Below are 13394 nucleotides of genomic sequence, written 5' to 3'. Positions count from 1 at the left end.
AAGGAACGGTAGAAATCGCAGAGTTCAAACCAGAGTCTAGGGCCTGAAGTGCACTGCATGGGTCAGGTTAAACTGAATGAAACATTCCTATTTTGATCCTTTCCATTATTTATTGTTCATACCCATAAATACCTTCAACGGGGTCAGTTTTAGTTTTTGCAAAGTCAACAACAAATACGCTACAAATCAGCTCTTCCAACATTTTCTTCTGAAACAGGCCCATTGAAAGCCTTGTTTTGCAGAAACTTGCTCCTTTTCCATGAATAATACGTCACAGGAGACCTGGTAGATCATGCTACATACTTAATGTGGGAAGGTTGCTTCATCCAAGAGCCTGGAGTTTTCAGAGACACTGTCCTGAAACTTCCTGCCTAGGGTAATGCCAGCACCTGCGGGCAATAGCGCTGATGCAATTAAGGGTTAAATACAACCCACCAAAGTGCTGGTTAGGCTGGGAAAACCTTCTGCTAAATATAAGAGCGAGCTTTTTTTTTCTTTTTCTTTTTCTTTTTTTTTTTCTGAAATTAGTAAACAGCATTTATTCTCAGTCTTACCTTCCAAAAGTTCCACTTGCAACATTGCTGGGCAGTGTGGAAACAGAAGTAAACGTCAGCCAGGCCGCCAGGGGGAGGCAGACCCCACACTTCTCCGCACGCCCTTCCCTCCTGTGGGAGCGAGTGTCCAGCTGCCAAAACCTGTCGCGGTTTGACTTCAGCCAGCAGATGGTTCATGTCCTTCTGAGGCCGCAAAATTCGGGGTGAAAGGAGTGGGGCGTGCGGCTGAGAGTGGGGAGAGCAATCCAGGGGCGCCAGTGTGGGAGCTGCAGCGGGTCTGTGGTCGCCCGGAGGACACTGATGCTTCTGGAGCTCGGGAGGGGTGCGGCTTCCACTCAGTGGGATGGAAACTTCAGTTCTCCATCCCTGAAGACTTTTCAGCTCAATAAGAATTCCCCTTTTTTGCTTAATCCAACTTTAGTTGGATTTTCTGTCACTTGCAAGAGTAGTGTTAGATACAACTCTATTCTGTATTATTATCAGGAGCTGCCATGATGGAGTGCTTAGCATGTGCTCGACACTGGATGCACTTTCTTATTGTTTCTCCCCCAGCAACCCTGCAGCCCCCATTTCATATGAGAAAACAATCAACGAGAGCTCATGACTTTTCTAAGTCCCAACAGCCAGTAAGTGGGAACCAGGGTTCTAATTCAGGTCTGCCTGTGCCATTCTGCACCTTCTCTGAGCCTCAGGTTCCTCATTTGTAAAACAGGAACAATAATATCTAAGTCTTAGAGGTTTGTAGTATTTAAATTTTTATAAATGCAAAACACTGGGAGCAGCCTGGCACACCCAAAGGTATTCCTCGTTTGCCAAGTTTCCTTTTAGTTGGTCTCAGTGTTCCCAGACTCGGGAGTGCAGAAAGGGGGATCAAGAAACCAAGGAGGATGAGGTCTTAAAAATAGTAGGAAAAGCACAGAAAAAGGAAAGGAAAGGAAACTTTGCAATTATCTAGACCAGTGGTTTTTAACCTTTTTGTTAAAGAAAACAACAAACAAAACCTTTCTTCAAATGACAGCTTATGCAAAAGGCTGATGTGGAAAACACCACTTGAACATGCTGGTTTTACAAATGAGGGGTTGGAGTCAAGTGGTACAAAGAGGTAACATGCCTTGTCCAGGTCTGTTTGGCTAGTGGCAGAGTCAGAACGGTTTTCTAGGGCTCCAGACTCCTAATGTCCTCACCAGCACCTCTGAGAAAGTCAGGCAGAGATCCCAAGACAGTCTCAGTGTTCCAGTGGCCAAGGGGGTAAGTCTGATGGATATAATTATTGTCAGGGCATACTGCAAAATGAAGAAGAAATTCCTAAGATGTAGTACAGGTGCTGATACCACGTCCTGCACAGATGTTCCCTCTCTTACTCTCACCCATCAACCAATACTAAATACTATCCTAGATTTGGGGCCATGGGGCCTGTCTGTCTCTCCCTTAGCTGCAGATCCCCTGCCTAACACCCTCCAACACACATTAGTCATGTGGTTATTTGGTAAGAAGACTAGTTTAATTATAACTTTTGTAATTATTGTTTCACATCATGTTTAGAAACCCAATCTGGCTAATTTCACGTGAAAAATAATCTAACACCCTTAAGGGCTGGGTGAAAACCCCACTTACCCGAGGAAGCAATATGAATGCTGAAGTTATGGATTCAAAGACTCAAAGGCCTTTATTCATTTTCTGCTTGTTTTAGGTGTAAAGGAAATACACAATCATTAAAATAAAAAATGGATCACACCCCAAAACTTCAACAGCAAAAATACTTTGCTAACATGCCCCGCTATTAAACCAAAAACAAGAAGTCGGCTACAAATAAAGACCCTGTACAAGGCCTTGGCCCTGTGAAAACCTCCAAAGAAGAAGTCTATTTGCTGTACTCAATCTACACTGCAGTTAAAGAAACACCCACACAGAGACATGAGAAGGAACCAAGGCAAGAACTCCAATAAATCAAATGACCAGAAGGTCATATGTCCTCCAAACAACTGCACCAGTTCTCCAACAAGGGTTCTTAACAAAACTGAGCTAACTGAAATGACAGAAATATAATTCAGACTATGGACACAAATGAAGATCATCAAGATTTAGCACAATGGCAAAATCCAATCCAAGGAAATTAAAAATCATAATAAAATAATATAGAAGCTGAAAGATTAACTAGCTGGTAAAAAAAAAAAAAAAGACCTAATAGATCTGACAGAGCTGAGAAACAAACTATAAGAATTTCACAATGCAATCCAAGTATTAATAGCAGAACAGACCAAGCTAAGGAAGGATCTCAGAAATGGAAGACTAGCTCTCTGAAATCAGACAGTTGACAAAAATGAAGAAAAAAGAATGAAAAGGAATGAAAAAAACCTACAAGAAATATGGGATTATGAAAAAGGCCAAATCTACAAATCATTGGCATCTCTGAAAGGGATGGGGAGAAAGCTAACAATTTGGAAAACAATTTAGGATACCATCCATGAAAACTTCCCCAATCTTGCTAGAAAGGCCAAAAGTCAAATTCAGAAAATACAGAGAATCCCTGCCAGATTCTACACAAGAAGATCATCCCAAGACACATAATCATCAGCTTTTCCAAGGTCAAAATGAAAGACAGAATGTTAAAGGCAACTAGAGAGAAAGGGCAGGTCATCTACAAAGGGAACCCCATCAACCCAACAACATACCTCTCAGCTGAACCCCTACAAGCCAGAAGAGATTGTGGGCCTATATTCAACATTTTAAAAAATATATATATTCAGCCAAGAATTTCATATCTAACCAGACTAAGCTTCCTAAGCAACAGAAAAATAAGATCCCTTTTAGATAAGCAAATGTTGAGGCAGTTCGTTACCACCAGACCTGCCTTACAAGAGATCTGGAAAAGAGCACTACCTATAGAAAGGAAAGACGGCTACTAGCCAGTACAAAAATACACTTAAATTCACAAACCACTGACACCACAAAGCCACCACACAAACAAGCCAGCATAAAAACACAATGAGAGCATCAAATTCACACATACCAATACTAGCCTTGAATGTAAATGGGCTAAATGCCCAACTTAAGAGGCACAGAGTGGCAAGCTCGATAAAAAAGCAAGACCCAATTAATTATATGCTGTCTTCAAGAGACCCATCTCACATGTACTGACACCCAAAGGCTCAAAATAAAGGGCAAGCAAATGGAAATCAGAAAAAAAGCAGGGGTTGCAATCCTAATTTCAGACAAAACAGACTTTAAACCAACAAAGACCAAAAAAGACAAAAAAATTACATAATGGTAAAGGGTTCAATTCAACAAGAAGACCAACTATCCTAAATATATATGCACCCAACACAGGAGCACCCAGCTTCATAAAGAAAGTTCTTAGAGACCTACAAAGAGACTTAGATGTCCACACAATAATAGTGGGAGACTTCAGCAGTCCACTGACTGTATTAGCCAGATCATCAAGGCAGAAAATGTACAAAGATATTCTGGACCTGAGCTCAACATTGGACCAAATGGATCTGATAGACCTCCACAGAACTCTCTATCAACAGTAGAGTATATATTATTATCATAATCATATAGCACATTCTCTAAAAATCAACCACATAATTGGACATAAAACAATCCTCAGCAAATGCAAAAGAACCAAAATTATACCAAAAATATCCTCAGATCACAGCTCAATAAAAATAGAAGCCAAGACTAAGAAAATTACTCAAAACCATACAATTACATGGGAATTAAACAACATGCTCCTGAATGGCTTTGGGGTAAATAATAAAATCAAGGCAGAAATCAAGAAGTTCTTTGAAACTAAAGAGAATTAAGAAATAACACACTGGAATCTCTGGGACACAGCTAAGGTAGTGTTAAGAGGGAAATTCATAGCACTAAACACTCACATCAAAAAGAAAGATCCCAAAGTAAGAACCTAACATCACAACTTGAAGAACTAGAGAAACAAGACCAAATCAACCCCAAAACTAGCAGCAGGCAAGGAAAACCAAAATCAGAGTTGAACTGAAGAAAGCAAGACATGAAAAAACATTCAAAAGATCAGCAAATCCAGGAGTTGGTTTTTTAAAAACATTAATAAGATAAATAGGCTGCTACTTGGCTAACAAAGAAGAAAAGAGAGAGAAGACCCAAATTAACTCAATTATGAATGACAAGGGGGATGTTAGCACTGACCCTACAAAAATAAAAATAACCATCAGAAACTACTAAAGACAGCTCTATGCACACAAACTAGAAAACCTAGAAGAGATGGATAAATTACTGGACACATACACCCTCCCAAGACTGAACCAGGAAGAAATTGATTCCTTAAACAGACCAATAATGAGCTCCAAAATTGAATCAGTAATGAATAGCCTACTAAGAAACAAAAGGCCAGGACTGGATAGATTCACAACTGAATTCTACTAGATATGCAAAGAAGAGCTAGTACCATTCCTACTGAAACGTCAAAAAAAAAAAAAAATTGAGGAGGAGGGACTGCTTCCCATTTTATTCTATGAGGCCAGCATCATCCCGATACCAAAACCTGGCAGAGACACAACAACAATAAAAACTTCAGGTCAATATCCTTGATGAACATTGATGCAAAAATCCTCAACAAAATACTTGCAAACCTAATCGAGCAGCACATCAAAAAGCTAATCCAACATGATCAAATAGGCTTCATCCCTGGGATGCAAGATTGGTTCAACATATGTAAATCAAAAAATGTGATTCATCACATAAATGTGACTAAAGACAAAACCCACATTATTATCTTAATAGATGCAGAAAAGGCTTTTGATAAAATGTACCACCCTTCATGTTGAAAACTCTCAATAAACTAGGTATTGAAGGAATATGTCTCAAAATGATAAGAGACATCTATGACAAGCCCACAGCCAACAATATACCAAATGGGCAAAAGCTGGAAGCATTCCCCTTGAAAACCGGCACAAGGTAAGGATACCCTCTCTCACCAGTCCTGTTCAACATAGTATTGGAAGTCCTGGTCAGAGCAATCAATCAAGGGAAGGAAATAAAGAGCATCCACACAGGAAAAGAGAAAATCAAACTATCCCTGTTTGCAGATGACATGATTCTATATCTAGAAAACCCCAAAGTCTCAGCCCAAAAGCTCCTTCTCTGATAATCTACTTCAGCAAAGTTTCAGGATATAAAATCAAAATACAAAAATCACTGGCATCCCTATACACCAACAGCCAAGGTGAGAGCCAAATCAGGAACACAATCCCATTCACAATTGCCACAAAAAATAAAATACCTAAGAATACAGCCAACCAGGGTGGTGATAGATCTCTACATGAGAATTATCTCTAAATGAGAATTACAAAACACTGCTCAAAGAAACAAGGGAATGGAAAACATCCCATGTTGATGGATTGGAAGAATCAATATAATCAAAATGGCCATATTGCCCAAAGTAATTTACAGATTCATTGCTATTCCTATCCAACTGCCAATGACATTCTTCACAGCACTATTAAAAAACTATTTTAAAATTTATATAGAATGAAAAAGGGGCCAGAATAGCCAAGGCAATCTTAACAAAAAGAAGAAAGGTAGAGGCATCACATTCCCTGTCTTCAAACTATACATCAGGGCCATAGTAACAAAAACAGCATGGTACTGATAAAAAATAAAAATAATTTTTAAAAAATTTTAAAAAAACAGACACATAAACCAATGGGACAAAATAGAGAGCACAGAAATAAGGCCAAACCTACAACCATCTGATCTTTGACAAAGCTGACAAAAATCAAGGTCTAATATCCAGCAAGCATCTATAAAAAACTTAAACAAATTTACAAGAAATAAACCAACTCCATTAAAAAGTAGACAAGAGACATGAACAAACACTTTTCTAAAGAAAACATACAGGCAGCCAACAAGCATATGAAAAAATGCTCAATATCACTGATAGTTAGAGAAATGCAAATCAAAACCACAACAAGAAACCATCTCATGCCAGCCAGAATGGTTGTAGAGAAAAGGGAACACTTATACACTGTTGGTGGGACTGTAAATTAGTTCAACCATTGTAGAAAGCAGTCCAGTGATACCTCAAAGAGCTAAAAACAGACCTAACATTCAACCTAGCAATCCTATTACTGGGTATATACCCAGAGGAATATAAATTACTCTATCATAAAGTCACATGAATGTGAATGTTCATTGCAGCACTAATCATAATAGCAAAGACTTGGAATCACCTGTATGCCTATCAATGACAAACTGGATAAAGAAAATGTGGTACATATACACCACGAAATACTATGTAGCCATAAAAAAGAATGAGATAATATCTTTCACAGGAACATGAATGGAGCTGGAGACCATTATCCTTAGAAAAGTAACACAGGAACAGAAAACTAAATACTGCATGTTCACACTTATAAGTGGGAGCTAAATGATGAGAACTCATGGACACAAAAAGGGGAGCAACAGACACTGGGGTCTACTTGAGGGAAAAGAGTGGGAGGAGGGAGAGGAGCAGGAAATACTAAGTATTGGGTACTAGGCTTAGTACCTAGGTTATAAAATAATCTGTACAACTAACCCCTGAGACGCAACTTTACTTATGCAAAAAACCTGTACATGTAACCCTGAACTAAAAAAAAACAAAGTTAAAATAATAATTAAAATAGAAAAAAAAAAGGTTCTGAAAAAAAAAAAAAGAGAGACTCAAAGAAACAGTCTTCCACCCCTTGACCATGTGACTTGAAGACCTATTATGCAGAAATAGACAGGTGCCCAGACAAAATCAAGAGTGGGTGGACCACATTCATGGACAGGAATTTGCACAGCTTTCTCCAAAATGATCATTTTGTCACATGGACTGTAGGTCAAAACCAATTCGTTATGTGTGCAATGGAATTTATCTCACCTTGGGTTTCTCCCCAGCCAGTGACATAACATTCAGTCTGGTTGGCGACCGCATAATTTGGGGATGGCAGACAAACTGGGATGACTTTGTCAGCGATGATGGCAGAACTGAAAGAAAAGCATCAGCAGTTATGTTTGACTGCCCTGCTGGAAGTTGCAACACCCACAACCAGGCATCCCTTCTTTGAGGCCCCAGAGCCCTCTGAGCTGGCACTGCCTTGCTTCATTGACACAGAACAACGTAGAACATAGCGTTTCACTCTCACATTTGCCTGTGGTTGCCTACGGACTACACAGATATAAGATTTCATTTGAAAGGCATCAGTTGCATACAAGAAATTGCTGGTGGCCTTCACCTGTGAAAGTAGAGATGACAAAGGCACACTTCTCATGTATATTCTGTGCACAACTGGAATCTCACGCAGAGTGCATCCTTTTCCATTAATTGAATAGGGCATTGATCAGTACACAGAATGTCTGACTGAGACGCCACCAAGAGGCTGTAAAATTGCAAATGCATTTGTGTGCCCAGAGCAACTTGCTCCATCCTTGGATCCTCCATTTCCTCCTCAGTGAATGTTACTACACCATGGTTGTAAGAACCCAGTAAAATACTTGATACTAAATGAAAGTGTGAACATTGAGATGAATGTTTTCAAAGCTGCAACATGTATGGGGAGTCATGCAAACTGGTTCTGTTATTGGGAATGAAGTCTGTCACTGACTGCTTGACTTGAGCCCAGCCCAGGGGACACGGAGCAGAGTGCTGTATACCATGGAGTGAATCGGGCCATGGACGTGTAACACAAGACCAGCTGAGAGTCTGAATGTTATTCTGGGGCACATGTGAGTCTAGGACTGGTGCCAAGAGCATGTAAATAAACCACAAGCAAATATTGAAGGTGGACCACTTGTTTTTCATTGCTAATTGGCTGCCCAATTTTTAAACAGTCTACAGCACACACTGTCACATGGGAATGATGTTTTACAGTGACACATATTTAGAAGGGAGAGAAAGGATAAATATACATTTTTTACAATTTGAAATTTTCACTATTACCAAACAAAAATATCCACTCAAAATACAACTCAACAATGCAGCAGTCATCTAACAGCAAAGAAATGCAGAGAAAAGCAAAACCGCAGGTGACTATGAATAAAGGGTGAATGTAGTCTCAAATCCTCAAAGAGCTGTGTTTATTTCATTGATTCAGTGAATGAATAATTCATTCAATGAATGAAATGGATAAATACTCGTATTCAATTCTGATGTGCTTTAAGGATGAATATGCTCATTTTACACTTAGCACAGACTTTTGTGTATATTGTCCCCTGTCCTCTTTATAGAAAGTTTCTTCCTCACTGTTAAAGTTTCCCTTTGGTACCAATTTTCCCTGTCCACACAAAGTATTTCATTTAAAAAATCTCAGCATAAAATATACACTGAAAAGAGTCTGAAAGTACTATGTGAGCTCTGGCATCTCCATTGAGCTCACTGTTCCCCTGCAGTTGTTCTTTCCCCAGTAGCTGTTCCTTATTCTTCTTTCTTTGTGGAACCTCTTCCTGTGCATACACAGCTTTGTATTTAGCCAGAGACTTGAGGACTAATTTTTTTTTTTTTTTTTTTTTTTTCTCTGAGATGAAGTCTCACTCTTGTCGCCCAGGCTGGAGTGCAATGGCACAATCTTGGCTCACTGCAACCTTCATCTCCCGGATTCAAGCGATTCTCCTGCCTCAGGCGATCTGCCCATCTTGGCCTCCCAAAGTGCTGGGATTACAGGAGTGAGCCACTGCACCAGGCCTACTGCTTCTTTAAATAAGGGACAAAAAATTTAAAGAGAAAATAGGAAGTACCTTCCCCCACTATAACTTATGAAGTAAGAAGCTAATTGATCATGCGGTAAAAAGGAACCAAATAAAAACTGTGTCTCAAAATATTAGGAGCACTGCTTCAGTGAAATCAGTTAAAGTAAATGCCCATATTAGTCATCCATTGATACACATACTTATTTTCCTAAGTGAATTCTCCACAATTCTGAAAATCAGTGAAAAGATCATCTCATGTTACTTCTACACAAAACCAAGCCGCGCATGTGGCTCTCCATGTTTCAGGGCATACGCATCCCTTTCCACCGGGGATCAATGTGCCCTGTGGAAAGCAACTTCTTGCCTTTTAAACTAAATTCAGTAAAGAAAAATCGTTTTGTATAGCTGACATAGGATCACATCAATTGCACGAAAAAGATCAGTCTGTGGAAGGAACTTACAACGTTGAATGAGGCACGTTAAGAAGGCGTAACCCATCACATTGGCTTTTCTGCTGTTCCAATTTTTTTCTGGTCAAAAATACAGGTGCTAAGACTCCCTGAGTCCAGCAGATGTTAGAACAGAGAAAAGCAGAGGGCAGCCTCCTACAAAACATCTCCTACTCCTGCCAGTTTCTAATCCAGGGTCCAGGAGCTGGGGCATCCGGGCTCCCCGTGCCTGCTGTTGGAAACGGAAATGCCCTCCCTCAAACCCCACTTCTCTCAGGGGCTCCGACCCACCTATCTGAGGGTCAGTCCGGGAGCCAGCGTCTGGACAGAGCGGGGTCGCGCCCTGGAACACAGGGCAGGCGAGGAAGGAGAAAAGCCCAGCTGGCAGCGCAGGGGCGAGCGTCCTCCCTTTCCCAGCGGCCTTGGCCTGACCACCCCAGCCCTGCGGGAGGGAGTCCGCCCACCCGCGCCCCCTCCATGTCTCCGCCCGTTCCCGCGCCCGGTGACCGCGCCCCCGCCTGCTGTCCCTTGCCACCGCCTCGTGTCCCTCAGACCGCGCCTCCGCGGAGCGCAGGCGGCCTCGGTCCGGCCCCGCCTTGGACCCTCGCGCGCGCTCCAGAAGCATCAGTGTCCTCCCGGCGGTCACGGGCCTGCTGCGGCTCCCACCCTGGCGCCCCTGTGTTGCTCTCCCCACTCTCAGCCTCACGCCCCCCACTACTACCACCTCGTATTTTGCAGCCTCAGGACATGAACCGTCTGCTGGCTGAAGTCGCTTGGGCAGGTTTCTGGAGCCGGACACTCCCTCCCACCTGAGGCATGGACAAAGTGTGGGGTCTGCTGCCCCCTGCCGCCCCGGCTGACGTTCGCTCCTGTTTGCACGCTGCCCAGCAATGTTCCAACTGGAACATTTCAAAGGCAAGGCTGAGAATAAATGCTGTTTACAAATTCCAGAAAAGAAAAAAAAAGAAAAAACAATGTTGCTCTTCTGCTTAGCAATAGGTTTTCCCAGCCAAGCCAGCACTTCTGTGGGTTGTATTTAAGTCTTAAGTGCGTCAGAGCTGTTGCCTGCAGGCGCTGGTATTGTCCAATGGGGGAAGTTTGAGGACAGTGTCTCTGAAAACTCCAGGCTTTTGGATGAAGCAACCTTTCCACATTAGGTATGTAACATAAGGACCTAGCAGAGGTCTCCTACGATTTACCCATCATGCAAAAGGACTGAGTCTCTGCAAAACAGGACTTTCAAAGAACCTTTTTCAGGAGAAGAGAATGTTGCAAGAGCTGATTCCTTGCCTATTTGTTTTTGACTTCACATCTAAACTGATAAAGGTATTTATGGGTATGGACAACAAATAATGAAAGGGATCAAAATAGGAATGTTTCATTCAGTTTAACCTGGCCCATGCAGTGCACTTCAGGTCCTAGACTCTGGTTTGAACTCTGCGATTTCTACCATTCCTTGGCTTTGTTTGTTTCATTGCTTGGACTTTCAGACTGATCAGAGTTCTGTGAATACAGTAGGTGCTCGATAAATGCTTATTCTGGGTACTACCATTGATGCCTGTGGCAGCGACTGCAGATGAGCAGGCTCCTGCAGCAGTGAGGCGTAGGGCTGGAGGGCCTGGCTCTGGCATCCAACCCTGCTCCATCTGCCACAGAAGCTGTGTGACTTTGGGGAAGCTATGAACCTCTGCTGAACTCTCAGTAAGATGAGAGTGTTAGTAATAGCACCTCCCTCATAGAGTCCGAGTGAGGAGTAAATCAAATAACCTGTGTAAAAGACCTACTTTGGTGCCTCGTATATGTGAAAACTACTCATGGGACAGGGGACTAGTATCCAGAATATACAAAGAAGTCAAACATCTCAACAGCAAAAAACCAACCCAATTAAAATATGGGCAAATGACCTGAGTAGACATGTCTCAAAGAAGACATACAAATGTCCAGTAAATGAATGAAAATGTGCTCAACATCACTAATCCTCAGAGAAATGCAAACCTAAACCACAATGAGCTACTATATCACCCCAGTAAGGATGGCTGTTATCAAAAAGACAAAAAAATAGCATGCTCGTGAGGATGCAGAAAAAAAGGGAAATTTCCTACACAGCAGGAATTTAAACTAGCGCAATCACTCTGGAGAACAGTATGGAGGTTCCTTAAAAAACTACAAATAGAAGTACCATATGATCCAGCAATCTCACTACTGGGCATTTATCCAACAGAATGTAAATCATTATATCAAAGAGTCATCTGAAGCCCCAGGTTTATTGCAGCTCTGTTCACAATAACCAAGACATGGAATCAACCTAGTTGTCTGACCACCAATGAATGGATAAAGAAAATGTGGTACACACATATCATGGAATACTATTCAGCCATAAAAAATAATGGAATCTTGTCATTCACAGTAACATGGGTGAAGTTAGAGGACATTATGTTAAATAAGCCAGGAACAGAAAGTTTAGCACTGCATGTTCTCACTCATATATGGCAGCTAAAAGAAGTTGAACACAGGAAGTAAAAAGTAGGACAGAAGATACTAGAGGCTGAGAAGGATCCAGGGCAGGGAGGGATAGGAAGAGAGTTGTTAAAGGCTAGAAAATTACAGCTTGATAGGAGGAATATGTCCTAGTGTTCTATACCACCGTAGGATACCAACAATAATATAGTGAATAGTTTCAAATACCTAAAAGGGGGATGTTGAATGTTCCCAACACAAATGTATAAAAAATGATAAACGTTTGAGATGACGGATATGTTAATTACCCTGATTTGATCACTATACATTATATGTATTGAAAATCTCTATGTACACCATGAATATGTACAATTATTTGTCAATTAAAACTTTTTTTAAAAAAACTTGATCTCATAGAATTAGAAAGTAGAATAATGATTATCAGAAGCTGAGAAGGGTAGTTGGGGAGAGGACAGTGGAGAGACGTTGGTCAATGGGTCCAAAGTTCCAGTTAGAAATAAAAAGTTCTGGTTGTTCTATTACACACTAGGGTGAATACAGCTAATAATAATGTATTGTATATTTGAATAACTAGAAGAGAGGATTTTAAATCTTCTCACCACAGAGAAAGGATAAATGTTTAAGGTGATGGATATGCTGATTACCCTAATTGATCATTATACCATGTATCCATGAATTGAAACATCAACAGTACCCCATAAATATGTACAAATGCTATGTGTCAATTATAAATGAAATGAAACATTTAAAAAAGAACTTAAAAATAAAAAAGAGCTTAGTATGGTGCTTAGACACTTTAGGCATTAATCAATCAAATAATATCAATCAAGATATTATTATTATTATTATTCCTCCTCCCAGCAGTAAATGGCAGTGCAGTGGTTAAAAGTAATCAATTGAGACCCAGATATTTGGGTTAGAATCTGGCTCTGCCAATTTCTGTCGGCATAACCTTAGGCAAATAAGTTTCAATGTCCTGATCTATAAAATGGTAATAATAACAGAGAAGAACTCTGGTGATTGGAGCATGGTATAGGTAAGTCATAGTGCTGTTTGTGCCTGGCACAGATGGACAAGGCTACAATAAATCATAGCTAGTAGTAAAATAAAAATCATAAAAAGGGTATGTTTAGATTAGCCACCAATGCTTAATTGTACTCTAAGGTAATAATGTATTTGTCTAATTTCACCTTTCCACTTACTTGCTTATCGGAAGGTTGAT

The 13394-nt window shown here is 40.7% G+C and overlaps 1 protein-coding gene across 1 annotated transcript in view; it reads right to left on the bottom strand.

Moving 5' to 3' along the window:
- Window positions 1-13394, bottom strand: part of LOC105492004 (lipoprotein(a)) — a 302231-nt gene that overhangs the window by 222428 nt on the left and 66409 nt on the right. The window contains exon 3 of the mRNA XM_071095947.1: window positions 7441-7547. Coding sequence (XP_070952048.1) covers window positions 7441-7547 — 107 coding nt within the window. The remainder of the gene's footprint in view (window positions 1-7440; window positions 7548-13394) is intronic.

This window comes from Macaca nemestrina, chromosome 5 (genome assembly GCF_043159975.1).
Source record: "Macaca nemestrina isolate mMacNem1 chromosome 5, mMacNem.hap1, whole genome shotgun sequence".
Classification (NCBI taxonomy): Eukaryota; Metazoa; Chordata; class Mammalia; order Primates; family Cercopithecidae; genus Macaca; species Macaca nemestrina.
The sequence above is the reverse complement of the archived record's forward strand: the minus strand, read 5'-3'. Positions and strand labels throughout refer to the sequence as shown.